We start from the raw sequence: 20,319 nt of genomic DNA, 5'->3' as shown, positions 1-20,319 counted from the left end.
CCCCCCCATCATCTCTCCCCCCCCATCATCTCTCCCCCCCATCATCTCTCCCCCCCCATCATCTCTCCCCCCCCCATCATCTCTCTCCCCCCCCCCAATCATCTCTCTCCCCCCCCCCCCCAATCATCTCTCTCCCCCCCCCCCCCCAATCATCTCTCTCCCCCCCCCCCCCAATCATCTCTCTCCCCCCCCCCCAATCATCTCTTTCCCCTCCCCAATCATCTCTTTCCCCTCCCCAATCATCTCTTTTCCCCCCCACCAATCATCTCTTTTCCCCCCCACCAATCATCACTTTTCCCCCCCACCAATCATCTCTTTTCCCCCCCACCAATCATCTCTTTTCCCCCCCACCAATCATCTCTTTTCCCCCCCACCAATCATCTCTTTTTCCCCCCACCAATCATCTCTTTTCCCCCCCACCAATCATCTCTTTTCCCCCCCACCAATCATCTCTTTTCCCCCCACCAATCATCTCTTTTCCCCCCACCAATCATCTCTTTCCCCCCCCCGGCCCCCCAATCATCTCCCTCACCCCCATCATAGAACATAGGTGCAGGAGTAGACCATTCGGCCCTTCAAGTCTGCACCACCATTCAATAAGATCATGGCTGATCATTGACCTCTGTACCCCTTTCCTGCTTTCCTCTCCATATCCATTGATCCCTTTAGCCATATCTAACTCCCTCTTGAATCTATCCAATAAACTGGCATCAATAACTCTCTGAGGTAGGGAATTCCACAGGTTAACAATTCTGAGTGAAGAAGTTTCTCCCCATCTCGGTCCTAAATGGCTTACCCCTTATCCTTCAACTGTGACCCCTGGTTCTGGACTTCCCCAACATTGGGAACATTCTTCTTGCATCTAACCTGTCCAGTCCCGTCAGAATTTTATATGTTTCTATGAGCTCCCCTCTCATCCTTCTACACTCTAGTGAATACAGGCCCAGTCGATCTACTCTCTCCTCATATGTTAATCCTGCCATCCCGGGAATCAGTCTGGTGAACCTTCGCTGCACTCCCTCAATAGTAAGAACGTCCTTCCTCAGATTAGGAGTCCAAAACTGAACACAATATTCCAGGTGAGGCCTCACTAAGGCCCTGTACAACTGCAGTAAGACCTCCCTGCTCCTATACTCAAATCCTCTAGCTATGAAGGCCAACATACCATTTGCCGCCTTCATCGCCTGCTGTACCTGCATGCCAACTTTCAATGACTGATGAACCATGACACCCAGGTCTCGTTGCACCTCCCCTTTTCTAATCTGCTGCCATTCCGATAATATTCTGCCTTTGTGTTTTTGCCACCAAAGTGGATAACCTCACATTTATCCACATTATACTGCATCTGCCACTCGTTTGCCCACTCACCTAACCTGTCCAAGTCACACTGCAGCCTTTCAGCGTCCTCACAGCTCACACCGCCACCCAGCTTAGTGTCATCTGCAAACTTGGAGATATTTCACTCAATTCCCTCATCCAAATCATTAATGTATATTGTAAATAGCTGGGGCCCCAGCACTGAGCCCTGCAGCACCCCACTAGTCACTGCCTGCCATTCTGAAAAGGACCCGTTTATCCCGACTCTCTGCCAGCTAGTTCTCTATCCACGTCAGTACATTACCCCCCAATACCACAAGCTTTAATTTTGCACACTAATCTCTTGAGTGGGACCTTGTCAAAAGCCTTTTGAAAGTCCAAATACACCACATCCACCGGTTCTCCCTTGTCCACTCTACCAGTTACATCCTCAAAAAATTGTAGAAGATTTGTTAAGTAGGATTTCCCTTTCATAAATCTATGCTGACTTGACTGATCCCGTCACTGCTTTCCAAATGTGCTGCTATTTCATCTTTAATAATTGATTCCAACATTTTCCCCACTACTGATGTCAGGCTAACCGGTCTATAATTACCCGCCTTCTCTCTCCCGCCCTTCTTAAAAAATGGTGTTATATTAGCTACTCTCCAGTCCATAGGAACTGATCCCGAGTCAATAGACTGTTGGAAAATGATCACCAATGCATCCACTATTTCTAGGGCTGCTTCCTCAAGTACTCTGCGATGCAGACTGTCAGGCCCCGGGGATTTATCGGCCTTCAATCCCATCAATTTCCCTAACACAATTTCCCGCCTAATAAGGATTTCCTTCAGTTCCTCCTCCTTACTAGACCCTCGGTCCATTCGTATTTCCGGAAGGTTATTTGTGTCTTCCTTCGTGAAGACAGAACCAAAGTATTTGTTTAACTGGTCCGCCATTTCTTTGTTCCCCATTATAAATTCACCTGAATCTGTTTGTCTTCACTAATCTTTTTCTCTTCACATATCTATAGAAGCTTTTGCAGTCATCGAAACATCGAAAATAGGTGCAGGAGTAGGCCATTTGGCCCTTCGAGCCTGCACCGCCATTCAATAAGATCATGGCTGATCATTCCCTCAGTACCCCTTTCCTGCTTTCTCTCCATACCCCTTGATCCCCTTAGCTGTAAGGGCCATATCTAACTCCCTCTTGAATATATCCAATGAACTGGCATCAACAGCTCTCTGCGGCAGGGAATTCTACAGGTTAACAACTCTCTGAGTGAAGAAGTTTCTCCTCATCTCAGTCCTAAATGGCATACCCTTTATCCTTAGACTATGTCCCCTGGTTCTGGACCTCCCAACATCGGGAACATTCCGCATCTAACCTGTCCAGTCCCGTCAGAATCTTATACGTTTCTATGAGATCCCCTCTCATCCTTCTAAACTCCAGTGAACACAGGCCCCGTCGATCCAGTCTCTCCTTATATGACAGTCCAGCCATGTCTGGAATCTGTCTGGTGAACCTTCGCTGCACTCCCTCAATCGCAAGAACAGCCTTCCTCAGATTAGGAGACCAAAACTGAACACAATATTCCATGTGATGCCTCACTAAGGCCCTGTACAACTGCAGTAAGACCTCCCTGCTCCTATACTCAAATCCTCTAGTTATGAAGGCCAACATACCATTTGCCGCCTTTGCCGCCTTCACCGCCTGTTGTACCTGCATGCCATCCTTCAATGACTGATGAACCATGACACCTAGGTTTCGTTGCACCTCCCCTTTTCCTAATCTGCCACCATTCCGATAATCTGCCTTCGTGTTTTTGCCCCAAAATGGATAACCTCACATTTATCCACATTGTACTGCATCTGCCTTGCATTTGCCCACTCACCTAACCTGTCCACGTCACCCTGCAGCCTCTTATCGACCCCTCACAGCTCACACCGCCACCCAGTTGGAGATATTACACTCAATGCCGTCATCTAAATCATTAATGTATATTGTAAAGAGCTGGGGTCCCAGCACTGATCCCTGCGGCACTCCACTAGTCACTGCCTGCCATTCTGAAAAGGACCCGTTTATCCCGACTCTCTGCTTCCTGTCTGCCAACTAGTTCTCTATCCACGTCAGTACATTATCCCCAATACCATGCGCTTTGACTTTGCACACCAATTTCTTGTGCGGGACCTTGTCAAAAGCCTTTAGAAAGTCCAAATACACCACATCCACTGGTTCTCCCTTGTCCACTCTGCATGTTAAATCCTCAAAAAATTCCAGAAGATTTGTCAAGCATGATTTCCCTTTCATAAATCCATGCTGACTTGGACCGATCCTGTCACTGCTTTCCAAATGAGCTGCTATTTCATCCTGAATGATTGATTCCAACATTTTCCCCATTACTGATGTCAGGCTAACCGATCTGTAATTCCCCATTTTCTCTCTCCCTTTTTTAAAAAGTGGTGTTACATTAGCTACGCTCCAGTCCATAGGAACTGATCCCGAGTCAATAGACTGTTGGAAAATGATCACCAATGCATCCACTATTTCTAGGGCTACTTAAGTACTCTGGGATGCAGACTATCAGGCTCCGGGGATTTATCAGCCTTCAATCCCATCAATTTCCCAAACACAATTTCCTGCCTAATAAGGATATCCCTCAGTTCCTCCTTCTCACTGAACCCACTGTCCCCTAGTACATTCGGAAGGTTATTCGGGTCTTCCTTCGTGAAGACAGAATCGAAGTATTTGTTCAATTGGTCTGCCATTTCTTTGTTCCCTATTATAAATTCACCTGAATCCGACTGCAAGGGACCTACATTTGCCTTCACTAATCTTTTTCTCTTCACATATTTATAGAAGCTTTAGCAGTCAGTTTGTATGTTCCCTGCAAGCTTCCTCTCGTACTTTATTTTCCCACTCTTAATTAAACCCTTCGGCCTCCCTGTTGAATTCTAAATTTCTCCTAGTCCTGAAGTTTGTTACTTTTTCTAGCCAATTTATATGCCTCTTCCTTGGTTTTAACACTAACTATCCTTCATTTCTCTTGTTAGCCACAGTTGAGCCACCTTCCCCGTTTTATTTTTATTCCAGACAGGGATGTACAATTGCTGAAGTTCATCCATGTGATTTTTAAATGTTTGCCATTGCCTATCCACCGTCAACCCTTTAAGTATCACTCGCCAGTCTATTCTGGCCAATTCACGCCTCATACCATTGAAGTTACCTTTCCTTAAGTTTAGGACCCTAGTTTCCGAATTAACTATGTCACTCTCCATCTTAATAAAGAATTCTACCATATTATGGTCACTCTTCCCCAAGGGGCCTCGCACAACAAGATTGCTAATTAGTCCTTTCCCATTACACATCACTCAGTCTAGGATGGCCAGCTCTCTCGTTGGCTCCTCGACATATTGGTCGAGAAAACCATCCCTAATACACTCCAGGAAATCCTCCTCCACCGCATTGCTACCAGTTTGGTTAGCCCAATCAATATGTAGATTAAAGTTGCCCATAATTACTGCTGTACCTTTATTCCACACATCCCTTATTTCTTGTTTGATGCTGTCCCCAACCTTACCACTACTGTTTGGCGGTCTGTACACAACTCCCACTAGCGTTTTCTGCCCTTTGGTATTCCGCAGCTCCAACCATACCGATTCCACATCATCCAGGCTCATGTCCCTCCTTACTATTGCATTAATTTCCTCTTTAACCAGCAATGCCACCCCGCCTCCTTTTCCTCTCTGCCTATCCTTCCTAAATGTTGAATACCCCTGGATGTTGAGTTCCCAGCCTTGGTCACCCAGGAACCATGTCTCCGTGATGCCAATTACATCATAATTGCTCTCTGCACAGTTAATTCGTCCACCTTATTCCGAATACTCCTCGCATTGAGGCACAGAGCCTTCAGGCTTGTCTTTTTAACACACTTTGCTCCTTTAGAATTTTGCTGTAATGTGGCCCTTTTTGTTTTTTGCCTTGGGTTTCACTGCCCTCCACTTTTACTATTCTCCTTTCTATCTTTTGCTTCTGCCTCCATTTTATTTCCCTCTGTCTCCCTGCATAGGTTCCCATCCCCCTGCCATGTTAGTTTAACTCCTCCCCAACAGCACTAGCAAACACTCCCCCTAGGACATTGGTTCCGGTCCTGCCCAGGTGCAGACCGTCCGGTTTGTACTGGTCCCTCCTCCCCCAGAACCATTTCCAATGTCTCAGGAATTTGAATCCTTCCCTTTTGCACCACCCCACAAGCCACGTATTCATCTGAGCTATCCTGCGATTCCTACTCTGACTAGCACGTGGCACTGGTAGCAATCCTGAGATTACTACTTTTGAGGTCCTACTTTTTAATTTAGCTCCTTGCTCCCTAACTTCGTCTCGTAGGATCACATCCCGTTTTTTACCGATGTCGTTGGTACCTATATGCACCACGACAACTGGCTGTTCATCCTCCCTTTTCAGAATGTCCTGCACCCGCACTGGGACATCCTTGACCCTTGTACCAGGGAGGCAACATACCATCCTGGAGTCTCGGTTGCGGCTGCAGAAACGCCTATCTATTCCCCTGTCACTATAGCTCTCCCACTCTTTTTCCTGCCCTCCTGTGCAGCAGAGCCACCCACCCTGCCATGAACGTGGCTGCTGCTGCCCTCCCCTGATGAATCATCCCCCCCCTAACAGTACCCAAAGCGGTGTATCTGTTTTGCAGGGGGGTGTCCACAGGGGACCCCTGCACTACCTTCCTTGCACTGCTCTTCCTGTTGGTCACCCATTTACTATCTGGCTTGTACCCTTTTCCTGCGGTAGGACCAACTTGCTAAACGTGCTATTCACGTCATTCTCGGCATCGTGCATGCTCCAGAGTGAATCCACCCGCAGCTCCAGTGCCGCGACGCGGTCCGTTAGTAGCTGGAGGCAGATACACTTCCCGCATACGTAGTCATCAAGGACACCGGAAGCATCCTTGACTTCCCACATCGTACAGGAGGAGCTTAACACATGTCCGAGCTCTCCTGCCATGTCTTACCCCTTAGATAAACTTAATTTGGCAACAACAATGATAAAGGTTACTTACTGATAAAGAAAAAGAAGAAAAACTACTTACCAATCACTCACCCCCTTGTCTGTGACGTCACCTTTCGATTTCTTTCTACTTTTTTGCCTCCCTACTGCAGCTGCACCGGCTGGTCTCCGACGACGCTGCCGCTGCTCCCTACAACTGCTGGGCCTCTTGTAGGCCTCACCAACGTCCCACTCCGCCTCCGACAGTTGTAATGTTCCCAGCAAGCTTCCTCTCGTACTCTATTTTCCCCCTCCTAATTAAACTCTTTGTCCTGCTCTGTTGTATTATAAAATTCTCCCAGTCCTCAGGTGTGCTGCTTTTTCTGGCCAATTTATATTCCTGTTCCTTGGATTTAACACTATCCTTAATTTCCCTTGTTAACCACGATTGAGCCACCTTCCCCGTTTTATTTTTACTCCAGACAGGGATGTACAATTGTTGAAGTTCATCCATGTGATCTTTAAATGTTTGACATTGCCTATCCACCGTCAACCCTTTAAGTATCACTTGCCAATCTATTCTGGCCAATTCACGCCTCATACCGTTGAAGTTACCTTCCCTTAAGTTCAGGACCCTAGTTTCCGAATGAACTATGTCACTCTCCATCTTAATAAAGAATTCTACCATATTATGGTCACTCTTCCCAAAGGGGCCTCGCACAACAAGATTGCTAATTAGTCCCTTCTCATTACACATCACTCAGTCTAGGATGGCCAGCTCTCTCTCGTTAGTTCCTCGATATATTGGTCGAGAAAACCATCCCTAATACACTCCAGGAAATCCTCCTCCACTGCATTGCTACCAGTTTGGTTAGCCCAATCAATATGTAGATTAAAGTTGCCCATGATTACTGCTGTACCTTTATTCCCCACATCCCTTATTTCTTGTTTGATGCTGTCCCCAACCTTACCACTACTGTTTGGCGGTCTGTACACAACTCCCACTAGCGTTTTCTGCACTTTGGTATTCCGCAGCTCCACCCATGCCGATTCCACATCATCCAGGCTCATGTCCCTCCTTACTATTGCATTAATTTCCTCTTTAACCAGCAATGCCACCCCGCCTCCTTTTCCTCTCTGCCTATCCTTCCTAAATGTTGAATACCCCTGGATGTTGAGTTCCCAGCCTTGGTCACCCTGGAGCCATGTCTCTGTGATGCCAATTACATATCCGTTAACTGCTATCTGCACAGTTAATTCGTCCACCTTATTGTGAATACTCCTCGCATTGAGGCACAGAGCCTTTAGGTTTATCTTTTTAACATCCTTTGCCCTTTTTGCTTTTTGCCTTGGGTTTCTATGCCCTCCACTTTTACTTTTCTTCTTTCTATCTTTTGCTTCTGCCCCATTCTACTTTCCTCTGTCTCCCTGCATAGGTTCCCATACCCCTGCTACATTAGTTTAACCCCTCCCCAACAGCACTAGCAAACACTCCCCCAAGGACATTGGTTCCGGTCCTGCCCAGGTGCAGACCGTCCGGTTTGTACTGGTCCCACCTCCCCAGAACCGGTTCCAATATCCCAGGAATTTGAATCCCTCCCTTTTGCATCACTCCTCAAGCCACGTATTCATCTGAGCTATCCTGCGATTCCTACTCTGACTAGCACGTGACACTGGTAGCAATCTTGAGATTACTACTTTCGTCTATAAGGACCTCATCCCGTTTTTTACCAGTATCGTTGGTACCTATATGCACCACGACAACTGGCTGTTACCCTCCCCCTTCAAAATGTCCTGCACCCGCTCCGAGATATCCTTGACCCTTGCACCAGGGAGGCAACATACCATCCTGGAGTCTCGGTTGCGGCCGCAGAAACGTCTGTCTATTCCCCTTACAATAGGATCCCTTATCACTATTGCTCTCCTACTCTTTTTCCTGCCCTCCTGTGCAACAGAGCCACCCACGGTGCCATGAACTTGGCTGCTGCTCTCCCCTGAGTAGTCATCCCCCTCAACAGTACCCAAAGCAGTGTATCTGTTTTGCAGGGGGATGACCGCAGGGGACCCCAGCACTACCTTCCTTCCACTGCTCTTCCTGATGGTCTGTGTAACCTTTACCTGCGGTAAGACCAACCCACTAAACTTGCTAATTATGTCATTCTCAGCATCGTGCATGCTCCAGAGTGAATCCACCCGCAGCTCCAGTGCCGCAATGCGGTCTGAGGAGCTGCAGCTGGACACACTTCCCGCACATGTAGTCGTCAGGGACACTGGAAGCGTCCCTGACTTCCCACATAGTACAGGAGGAGCATAACACGTGTCCGAGCTCTCCTGCCATGACTTAACCCTTAGATTAACTTAATTTGGCAACAATAATGCTAAAGGTTACTTACTGATTAAGAAAAAGAAATACTACTCACCAATCACCAACCAATCACGAAGAGCTAGGGTCCCAGCACTGAGCCCTGTGGCACCCCACAAGTCACTGCCTGCCATTCTGAAAAGGACCCGTTTATCCCGACTCTCTCACCCCCCCCCTCATCTCTCTCACATCCCGTTCCCCCCTCCCCCATCTCTCTCACCTACCCCTCCCTTATCTCTCTCACCAACCCCCCTCAATATCTCACCCCCCCCCATCATCTCCCTCACCCATCCCCCCCATCATCTCTCACCTCCCCACCCCCCCCATCATCTCTCACCCCCCCCCCCCCCAACACGACACCCACCCCCCATCCCCCATCACCTCCGACACCCCCCACCCTCCATCCTCCATCATCTCCGACTCCCCTCCGATCCATCACCTACCCGATCTCCCTCACCTTCTCCCCCCCCCCCCCCCCCTCAACTCCAACCACCTCCCCCTTCATCTCCAACCTGCCCCCGGACTCTTTGCCCCCACCACTCCGGGTCTCTGCTCCTACTCTGGGACTCTTCCCCCCCCCCCCCCCCCCCGGGACTCTCTGCTCCCCCCCCCCCCCCAAAGTCCTTCCCCCACCCCACCCACCCACCCCCCCGCCCCGCCCCGCCCCACTACTCCGGAACTCTGCCCTACCACCACCCCAGGAGTCTTTCCCACCCCACCACCCTGGGACACTTTCCCCACAGAGGGACCTTGGCGTGCATGTCCACAGGTAGATAAGTTGTTTAAGAAGGCATCCAGGATACTTCCCTTTATTGGCTGAGGCATGGAATATAAGAGCAGAGAGGTGATGCATGAACTGTATAGAACACTAGTTAGGCCGCAGCTAACTAGTGGACAGTTATGGTCACCACACTACAGAGAGAGTACAGTACACTAGAGAGGGTACAGAGGAGACTTACGAGGATGTTGCCTGGACTGGAGAATTTTAGCTATGATGAAAGATTGGATAGGCTGGGGTTGTTTACTTTGGAACAGAGGAGGCTGAGGGGAGAACTAATTGAGGTGTATGAAAATTATGAGGGGCCTAGATAGTTTGAGTTGAGTCTGTTTGGCCATGTGGCACAAGGTGAAGTACTAGCAGTTACCGTCCTGATTGTGGTTTAAGACGGTGAATTAATGGCATTGTGTATATTGATACGGTATTCATGTGTATATTTGCTATCTGTAGAGACTGGACTCGATTCAGTCTACTGGGTGTTGGCCTGATCCAATTTTCATTGCCAAAAATTCAGGCACTGCACAATATGGCAGGCACTGCACAGCCTCCTGCTTCCAGCCCACACCTTAATCCTTGATCATTTAACAACCTTCTGTGTTGCCGGAGTTGCTTTATCGTATCTCTATTTCGCTTTATGATTCCATTTATTATTGATGCTATATTTCCCTCTTCTTCCTTTGCCGTTACTTTTGGGTTACCAACTGTTCAGTTTTTCAACACTGTGTCCCTCAGTGGCGGAGACATGTCCTACAACTGCTCACACATCCCCGCTTTGCTGCGTGCTGTGCTTTCAACACACTTAATATCCTTCGTTTGTGACGTTGAGCAATGTAACCCTCTGAAATATTGAGCTCAGTCATGAGCCCAAGTTTGTGATTCACTTAAAATGGAGCTCAAGATTTCAGAACTTTTTCAAATTTATTATTTTTGTTTATAGTACGGAATACATTCTTATCATTTTAAAGTGTGATCTCACACTGAGCTGAGAATGCTTTGCCACAATTCTATAGATATGTAAAGAGAAAAAGATTAGTAAAGGCAAACGTAGGTCCCCTGCAGTCAGAATCAGGGGAAGTCATAACGGGGAACAAAGAAATGGCAGACCAATTGAACAAGTACTTTGGTTCGGTATTCACTAAGGAAGACACAAACAACCTTCCGGATATAAAAGGTGTCAGAGGGTCGAGTAAGAAGGAGGAACTGAGGGAAATCCTTATTAGTCGGGAAATTGTATTGGGGAAATTGATGGGATTGAAGGCCAATAAATCCCCAGGGCCCGATGGACTGCATCCCAGAGTAGTTAAGGAGGAGGTGGCCTTAGAAATAGCGGATGCATTGACAGTCATTTTCCAACATTCCATAGACTGGATCAGTTCCTATGGAGTGGAGGGTAGCCAATGTAACCCCACTTTTTTAAAAAAGAAGGGAGAGAGAAAACGGAATTATAGACCGATCAGCCTGGCATCGGTAGTGAGTAAAATGATGGAATCAATTATTAAGGATGTCATAGCAGCGCATTTGGAAAGAGGTGACATGATAGGTCCAAGTCAGCATGGATTTGTGAAAGGGAAAACATGCTCGACAAATCTTCTGGAATTTTTTGAGGATGTTTCCAGTAGAGTGGACAAGGGAGAACCAGTTGACGTGGTGTATTTGGACTTTCAGAAGGCTTTCGGCAAGGTCCCACACAAGAGATGAATGTGCAAAGTTAAAGCACATGGGATTGGGGGTAGTGTGCTGACGTGGATTGAGACCTGGTTGGCAGACAGGAAGCAAAGAGTAGGAGCAAATGGGTACTTTTCAGAATGGCAGGCAGTGACTAGTGGGGTACCGCAAGGTTCTGTGCTGGGGTCCCAGCTGACTACATTGTACATTAATGATTTAGACGAGGGGATTAAATGTAGTATCTCCAAATTTGCGGGTGACATTAAGTTGGGTGGCAGTGTGAGCTGCGAGGAGGATGCTATGAGGCTGCAGAGTGACTTGGATAGGTTAGGTGAGTGGGCAAATGCATGACAGATGAAGTATAATGTGGATAAATGTGAGGTTATCCATTTTGGTGGTAAAAACAGAGAGATAGACTATTATCTGAATGGTGACAGATTAGGAAAAGGGGAGGTGCAACGAGACCTGAGTGTCATGGTACATCAGTCATTGAAGGTTGGCATGCAGGTACAGCAGGCGGTTAAGAAAGCAAATGGCATGTTGGTCTTCATAGCGAGGGGATTTGAGTACAGGGGCAGGGAGGTGTTACTACAGTTGTACAGGGCCTTGGTGAGGCCACACCTGGAGTATTGTGTACAGCTTTGGTCTCCTAACTTGAGGAAGGACATTCTTGTTATTGAGGGAGTTCACCAGACTGATTTCCGGGATGGCGGGACTGACATATCAAGAAAGACTGCATCAACTGGGCTTGTATTCACTGGAGTTCAGAAGAATGAGAGGGAATCTCATAGAAACGTTTAAAATTCTGACGCGTTTAGACAGGTTAGATGCAGGAAGAATGTTCCCAATATTGGGGAAGTCCAGAAACAGGGGTCACAGTCTAAGGATAAGAGGTAAGCCATTTAGGACCGAGATGAGGAGAAACTTCTTCACCCAGAGAGTGGTGAACCTGTGGAATTCTCTACCACAGGAAGTTGTTGAGGCCAGTTCACTAAATATATTCAAAAAAGAGTTGGATGTAGTCCTTACTACTAGGGGGATCAAGGGGTATGGCAAGAAAGCAGGAATGGGGTACTGAAGTTGCATGTTCAGCCATGAACTCATTGAATGGCGATGCAGGCTGGAAGGGCCGAATGGCCTACTCCTGCACCTATTTTCTATGTTTCTAAAGCGAGTACAGTACATCAGGCTAGTACAGTGATATTCTTCCTTTGCCTTGTCCCTAATTTGGGATCAGTTATCTTCCTCTTGATCCTATTTTCAACTCATTTGTAAAAGTGGAAAACCAAGGTCCCAGCCCTAATAGCTGGAGCATGCACTCTACCCGCACCCCCTCCCCCCAAAACCTCCAGTTACACCTACTCTTTGCTTTCTGTCTCCTATCCATTTTTCAAGACTGCCTACTTCCACCTCCGTAACATCGCCCAATTCCGCCCCTGCCTCAGCTCATCTGCTGCTGATGAGCCTCATCCATCCCTTTGTTACCTTTAGACTTGACTATTCCAATGCTCTCCTGGCTGGCCTCCCTTCTTCCACGCTACATGAACTTGAGCTCATCCAAAACTCTGCTGCCCGTATCCTAACTCGCACCAAGTCCCGTTCACCTGTCACCCCTGTGCTCGCTAACCTACATTGGCTCCCGGTTCAGCAATGCCTCAATTTTAAAATTCTTGTTTTCAAATACTTCCGTGGCCTCTCCCATCTCTTATCTCTGTGGCCTCCTCCAGCCCTACAACGCTTTGATATCTGCGCGCCTCCAATTGGATGTATCTGATTTTAATCGCTCTTCCATTGGCTTCTTAAAATCTACCTCTGACCAAGCTTTTGGTCATCTGTTCTGATGTCTCCTTGTGTGGCTTGGTGTCAAAGTTTGTTTGATAATGCTCCTGTGAAGGCAATATATAAATACAAGATATATTTATTTTAAATCTATGTGCCTCTATTTGTGTAACAAGTTTCTTGTACCTTATCAAACATTTTTTGAAAATCTGTACCATTCAGAATAGCACATCAATAAAGCACAAGTTAAAATAACTTCATCCACTACATTCTGTTGTACTCTGGTTTTGTCAAAAGTTAGTCGAACGAATCCATATTGACTCTCCCTATTTAGTCCGTACATTTGTAAGTGTTCAACAATTTCACCGCCTATGATAGACTCTTAAAGTTTACTCAGAACCAAGAAAGAAGGAGACTGCATTTATACGAATATACGAACAATGACGGACAGGAAAGATCATCTGGTCCATCGACCCTGTCCCACACAATTGCAATACCTTGTGTATCACAACACATACACTCCACCCCACCCCAAACCATGGGATCTCCTGGGGGAGGCAAAAAAACAGATAATAAACCCAGGCCAATTTGGGGAAAAAAATCTGGGAAATTCCTCTCTGACCCATCTAGGCGATCGAACCTAGTCCAGGAGATCACTCTGGCCATTAAATTCCCTGCAGTACCTACCGTCTGCGAGAGGTGATCTCCGCCGCAGCCTGAAACAAATCCAGCTTTTGCTTGAAAGAATTCAGCGAGTCTGCATCGACCACATGAGAGGGCAGCTTGTTCCAGAGGTCTACTATTCTCCGGGGAAAGAACCACCACCTGACATCTAACCTAAATCTAGCCCGATACAGCTTACATTTGTGCCCCCTGGTCCTGCCTAACCCATTTAATTGAAATAAACTGTCAGCTGAAACACCGTTTATTCCCTTCATTATCTTATAAACCTCAATCATATCCCCCTGTAGTCTACGCTGCTCTAAGGTATAGAGTCCCAACTCTTTTAACCTATCTTGATAACTAAGATGCTTTAGACTTGGAATTAGTCTCGTGGCCCTCTTCTGCACCCTTTCCAGAGCCTCAATATCACCCACCATGTGAGGAGACCAAAACTGGGCACAGTATTCCAAATGCGGCCTGGCTAAGGTCTTGTACAAGGACAAAACAGTATGCCTTGTCTTATACTCAGTTGTCCTATGGATACACCCCAACACCATATTTGCTCCAGCTATCGCTGCACAGCGTTGCTCATGTACTTTTAAGGATGTATGCACGAGAATGCCCAAATCTCTTTCTATCTCTACCATCTTTATTGCCTTTCCCTGGAGGGTGTATGAATGTTGAGCATTTGCCCTGCCCACATGCATAACACTGCACTTATCTAAGTGATACATCATTTTCCAGTCTTGATCCCAGTCTCCCAACACATTAAGATCTGCTTGGTTCAGACGAGCCTCTTCTACAGTTCTAGCAGTCGCACTGATCTTGGTATCATCTGCAAATTGTGCTGCCAATCCCTAAATCCAGATCATTAATAAAAACAGTAAAAAGCAATGGTCCCAACACTGATCCCTGCGAGACACCACTGGTGACCGATCCAGATCCATTTAACTATTCTTTGCCTGCGTCCTGCCACCCAGTTCTGTATCCAGCTCAATATATTTCCACTAATACCAGATTTCCGAAAAGCTTATGACAGGTGCCGCATAAGAGGCTTCTCGATAAGATCGGAGCCTCTGCTATTGGTGGAAATATATTGAGCTGGATACAGAACTGACTGGCAGGACGCAGGCAAAGAATAGTTAGATGGATTTGGATCTGTTTGGAGACCGGTCACCAGTGGTGTCCTGCAGGGATCAGTGTTGGGATCGCTGCTTTTTACTGTTTTTATTAATGATCTGGATTCATTCTAAAGGGGTTTGGGAGGATGAAGTAGAGGCACTACCAGAATGATCTGGAATGTATCATGTGTGGGCCTGGTGACTTTTAGTGCCATTTGGAGTATTTATCTACACGAGTAGTTCTTCCACACCCATGACAAGGACCCCTGCACTTCCACATTCACCATCTCACCATTCCCTTACCCTCAGTATCCGATGGCCCCTTTATCTCTCAAGTAGCCTTGCCTTTTCTTTTGCATGTGCTTCTCAAAGCCCTTGCTATTTTCCTATATGTTACTGCCACTCTCTTCATACTCCTGTCTTTCCAATCTCCCTATTTGTTTCCCTTCCGTATACATTTTCTAGTATTGTCAGCTGTGGTTCAGTGGGTAGCACTCTTGCCTCTTGAGTCAGAAGGTTGTGGGTTCAAATCCCATTCCAGAGACTTCGCACAAAATAATCTAGGCTGACACCCCAGTGCACTCCACTGCACTGTCAGAGGTGCCGTCTTTCGGATGAGACATTGAACCGAGGCCCCATCTGCCCTCTCGGGTGGATGTAAAAGATCCCAAGAAGAGCAGGGGCGTTATCCCCGGTGTCCTGGCCAATGTTTATCTCTCAATTAACATAACAAAAAAAACAGATTACCTGGTCATTATCACATTGTTGTTTGTGGGACCTTGCTTGTGTACAAATTGGCTGTCATGTTTTCTACATTACAACAGTGACTACACTCCAAAAGTACTTAATTGGCTGTAAAGCGCTTTGAGACGTCCGGTAGTCGTGAAAGGCGCTATATAAATCCACGTCTTTTCAGTATGTTTCTTGTTGCTTTATTGAATCTAATGTGATTTCTGTTTGTCTCCCAATAGATAAACCAAAATTGCCTGACAACTACACTCAGGATACGTGGCAGAAGCTCCATGAGGCGGTGGGTGCCATTCAGAATAGCACATCAATAAAGTACAATTTGGAGGAACTTTATCAGGTAACCATGGTCAGCAACATCCCTTTGGTCACTGATTTTGTAAAGTAGATAGGGATTTGCTCTTTCTCCTGAGGACTGCTACTAATTTTGCCAGCCTGCTCGATAACCAAGAGAAAGCACAGTTAAAGCTATAAGAATAGAATGGGGAGATACACACATTGAGTCTGCTCGTTGGTCTAATGCTATATACTCTCCAATTTAATGTGGTAGAGGTGAATAATCACAGGAAAAGCTCCTGATGTTACTGCTGCTAAAACTTTAGGGTACCTATTTTGTAATGTACTTTATGGTCAGTCTTTGCTGTTTACACTTTGCAAGGACGTCGCACTGAAAATATAGCCTTTGGGGCGTCGCACCCAATGCTGTGTTTGAACCAAAGAGTGTCCTCTTGTCAGGAGGTCCATGGTAATATCTTGAAAGTTAGGTGAATTCTGCCTGCTTTATGCTTACCTGGATTGTGCTACTTCCCGTTCCCCTTCCTGTAAGGATTCTGTCTCTTTCTCCCAGTATTTCTGTCTCTGTCGCATTTGCTCCCGTGACTCCACTTTCCAAGCCAGAGCTTATGAGCCACTTCCTCCACCTTCAATAACAGCATCAACCCTTGTCCTCAGTTTCTACCCTGCTAGGACCTGCATTTGTCAGATCATCATCTGCCACCTCCAACACTATCCCGCTCACTATCCTAGCCCTTTCCACATTCCTGCTCTGATAGCCTTGTTCACTCTTTCACTCCCTCTACTTTCAGTTGCCCTTCCCTGGCACTTTCTACTGCAGCAGATGCAACACCTGTCTCTTTACCTGTCCTCCAGAACAGAGCCCCAAACTCTCCTTCCATTTGAGTTAGCAGTTTGCTTGTACGCCATCTAATCTAGCGTACTGCAGTCACTGTTCATGGTGTGGCCCTCTCTACATTGGAGAGACTGAATCCACATTAGGTGACCACTTTGCTCAACACCCCTGTTCTGTCTGCAAATGAGACCCTGATCGCTCCTCTCTTCCGCCCTTGGTGACTTTAACTCTCTCTCCTATTCCCACTCTGACCTCTCTGTCATTGTCTCCGACACTCTTCCAGAAAGGCTCAGCACAAGCCAGCATTTGTTGAGTTTGGTTCAGATTTCCCTCTCCCCAATTCCTCCTTTTCTCATTGTTTGCGCATCTCCCATGTCTTTTCAAATTCTTAGCTATTTGCATGTTCTTTTGTTTTTTTAAAAAGCCGCTCGTGCGTTTCACTGCTTTTGGTCCACCATTAGCAGCCGTGCCTTGAGCTGCCTACGCCCCAAGCTCTGGAATTCCCTCCCTAAACTTCTCCGCCTCTCCACTGCTCTCTCCTCCTTCAAGGCGGTTCTTAAAACTTGTCTCTTTGACCAAGCTTTTAGTCACCTATCCCAATGTCTCCTTCTTTGACTCCGTGTCAATTTTTGTCTGATCCTTGTTTACAAATCCCTCCATGGCCTCGCCCCTCACTATCTCTCTCATCTACTCCAGCCCACAACCCCTCTGTCTACACTCTCCAAATTCTGCTCTCTTGAGCATCCCTGATTATAATCGCTCGACCATCGGTGGCTGTGCCTTCAGCTGCCTAGGCCCCATGCTCTGGAACTCCCTCCCTAATCCTCTCCGCCTCTCTACATCTCTTTCCTCCTTTAAGACGCTCCTTAAAACCTCTCCCTTTGACCAAGCTTTGGTCATCTGCCGTAATTTATTTTTATGTGGCTCAGTGTCAAATTTATTTGTTTTGTCTTAAAACACTCCTGTGAAGTGCCTTGGGTCATTTCACTACATTAAAGGCGCTATATAAATACATAGAAACATAGAAAATAGGTACAGGTGTAGGCTATTCAGCCCTTTGAGCCTGCACCACCATTCAATAAGATCATGGCTGATCCTTCACCTCAGTACCCCTTTCCCGCTTTCTCTCCATACCCCTTGATCCCTTTAGCCGTAAGGGCCATATCTAACTCCCTCTTGAATACATCCAATGAACTGGCATCAACAACTCTCTGCGGCAGGGAATTCCACAGGTTAACAACTCTGAGTGAAGAAGTTTCTCCTCATCTCAGTCCAAAATGGCCTACCCATTATCCTAAGACTCTGTCCCCTGGTTCTGGACTTCCCCAACATCGGGAACATTCTTCCCGCATCTAACCTGTCCCGTCCCGTCAGATTCTTATACGTTTCTATGAGATCCCCTCTCATCCTTCTAAACTCCAGTGTATAAAGGCCCAGTTGATCCAGTTTCTCCTCATATGTCAGTCCTGCCATCCCGGGAATCAGTCTGGTGAACCTTTGCTGCACTCCCTCAATAGCAAGAACGTCCTTCCTCAGATTAGATACATGTTGTTGATTACTCTCCTGTGAAGTGCCTTGGGACTTTTTATTACGTTAATGATGATATATAAATGCAAGTTGTTGTTGTAAAGTCTTTCCATCACTTCACTGCAAATATTTTATATTATCCAACAGTTCCCTATAGAGCAACCTGCAGGCCATTCAACCCATTAACTCTCTCTCTGTCTCTCCATGATTGGAAAATCTACTTCTTGTTCCTCCTTTTCACTTTGTTTTTCCAAACCTCACTAAAATGCTTACTTATCTTTCAGTTTCAATGAACGGTCCATAACCCACATTTTAAAACAACTTACATAGAATATACAGCACAGAAAGAGGGCATTCGGTCCAACTAGTGTGCTCTGGTGTTTATACTCCACGAGTCTCTTCCCATTCCATCCACCTCACGTCAGCCTTTCGGCATATCTTTCTGTTCCTTTTTCTCTCGTGTACCCGTCTGGTTTCCTTTTCAAAGCATCTAAGCTCATTTGCCTCAACCATTTCCCGTGGTAGCGAGTTCCACATTCTAACCATTCTCTGAGTAAATACATTTTTCCTCATTTCCCTACTGGATTTATGAGTAACTCTTGTATTGATGGCCCCTAGTTTTGGATTCTCCCACAAATGGAAACATTCCCTCCACATCCAACCTGTCCAAGCGATTATAAAAGCAAAAATACCGCGGATGCTGGAAATCTGAAATAGAGAAAAAATGTTGGAAATATGCAGCAGGTCAGGCAGCATTTGTGGAGAGAGAATCAACGTTTCAGGTAAGGGACCAGTTCTGACGAAACCTGAAAAGTTAACTCTGTTTCTCTCTTCACAGATGCTGCCTGATCAGGGAGGTTGTGCTTGAACTGTATAAGATGCTAGTTAGGCCACAGCTAGAGTACTGCGTGCAGTTCTGGTCACCACATTACAGGAAAGATGTGATTGCACTAGAGAGGGTACAGAGGAGATTTATGAGGATGTTGCCAGGAGTGGAGAAGTTTAGCTATGAGGAAAGATTGGATCGGCTGGTTGTTTTCTTTGGAACAGAGGAAGCTGAGGGGAGACTTGATTGAGGTGCATAAAACTATGAGGGGCCTAGATATAGTGGATAGGAAGGACCTATTTTCCTTAGCAGAGAAGTTAATAACCAGGGGGCATAGATTTAAAATACTGGTAGGAGGATTAGAGGGGAGTTGAGAACTTTTTTTCACCCAGAGGGTGGTGGTGGTGGTCTGGAACTCGCTGCCTGAAAGGGTGGTAGAGGCAGCAGCCCTCATTGCATTTAAAAAGTACTTGGATGTACACTTGAAGTGCCGTGACCTGGAGCCCAGCACATGAGTGCAAAAGACAAGGCTGAAGAGTTTACAACCATCTTCAGCCGAGTGGATGATCCATATCGGCCTCCTTCTGAGGTCCCCATCATCACAGAAGCCATTCTTCAGCCAATTCGATTGACTCCATGTGATATCAAGAAACGGCTGAGTGCACTGGATACAGCAAAGGCAATGGGCCCCAACAACATCCCGGCTGTCGTGCTGAAGACTTGTGCTCCAGAACTAGCAGCTCCTCTAGCCAAGCTGTTCCAGTACAGCTACAACAATGACATCTATCCGACAATGTGGAAAACTGCCCAGGTATGTCCTGACCACTAAAAGCAGAACAAATCTAATCTGACGAATTACCGCCCCATCAGTCTACACTCAATCAGCAGCAGAGTGATGGAACGTGTCGTCGACAGTGCTATCAAGCGGCACTTGCTCACTAATCACCTGCTCACCGATGCTCAGTTTGGGTTCTGCCAGGACCACTCGGCTCCAAATCTCATTACAGCCTTGATTCAAACATCGACAAAAGAGCTGGATTCCAGAGGTGAGGTGAGAGCCACTGCCCTTGACATCAAGACAGCATTTGACCAAGTGTGCAATCAAGGAGCCCTCGTAAAACTGAAGTCAATGGGAATCGGGGGGGCGGGAGGGGACTCTCCACTGGCTGGAGTCATACCTAGCACAAAGAAGATGTTCGTGGTTGTTGGAGGCCAATCATCTCCGCCTCAGGACATCACTGCTGGAGTTCCTCAGGGCACTACCCTAGGCCCAACCATCTTCAGCTGCTTCACCAATGACCCCCCTCCATCATAAGGTCAGAAGTGAGGATGTTTGCTGATGGCTGCACAGTGTTCAGTTCCATTCGCAACTCCTCAGATAATGAAGCAGTCCATGCCATCATGCAGCACGACCTGGACGAC

At 46.8% G+C, this 20,319-nt stretch overlaps 1 protein-coding gene across 2 annotated transcripts in view; it reads left to right on the top strand.

Annotated features, from left to right (window-relative positions):
* Positions 1-20,319, top strand: part of LOC139276317 (cullin-4A-like) — a 107,223-nt gene that overhangs the window by 2,920 nt on the left and 83,984 nt on the right. For both annotated transcript variants that reach the window (XM_070894122.1, XM_070894124.1), the window contains exon 2: positions 15,640-15,755. In XM_070894122.1, the coding sequence (XP_070750223.1) occupies positions 15,640-15,755 (116 nt within the window). The remainder of the gene's footprint in view (positions 1-15,639; positions 15,756-20,319) is intronic.

The sequence above is a fragment of the Pristiophorus japonicus genome, chromosome 11 (assembly GCF_044704955.1).
Source record: "Pristiophorus japonicus isolate sPriJap1 chromosome 11, sPriJap1.hap1, whole genome shotgun sequence".
Lineage (NCBI taxonomy): Eukaryota > Metazoa > Chordata > Chondrichthyes > Pristiophoridae > Pristiophorus > Pristiophorus japonicus.
This window is presented reverse-complemented; position numbering and strand designations above follow the sequence as displayed.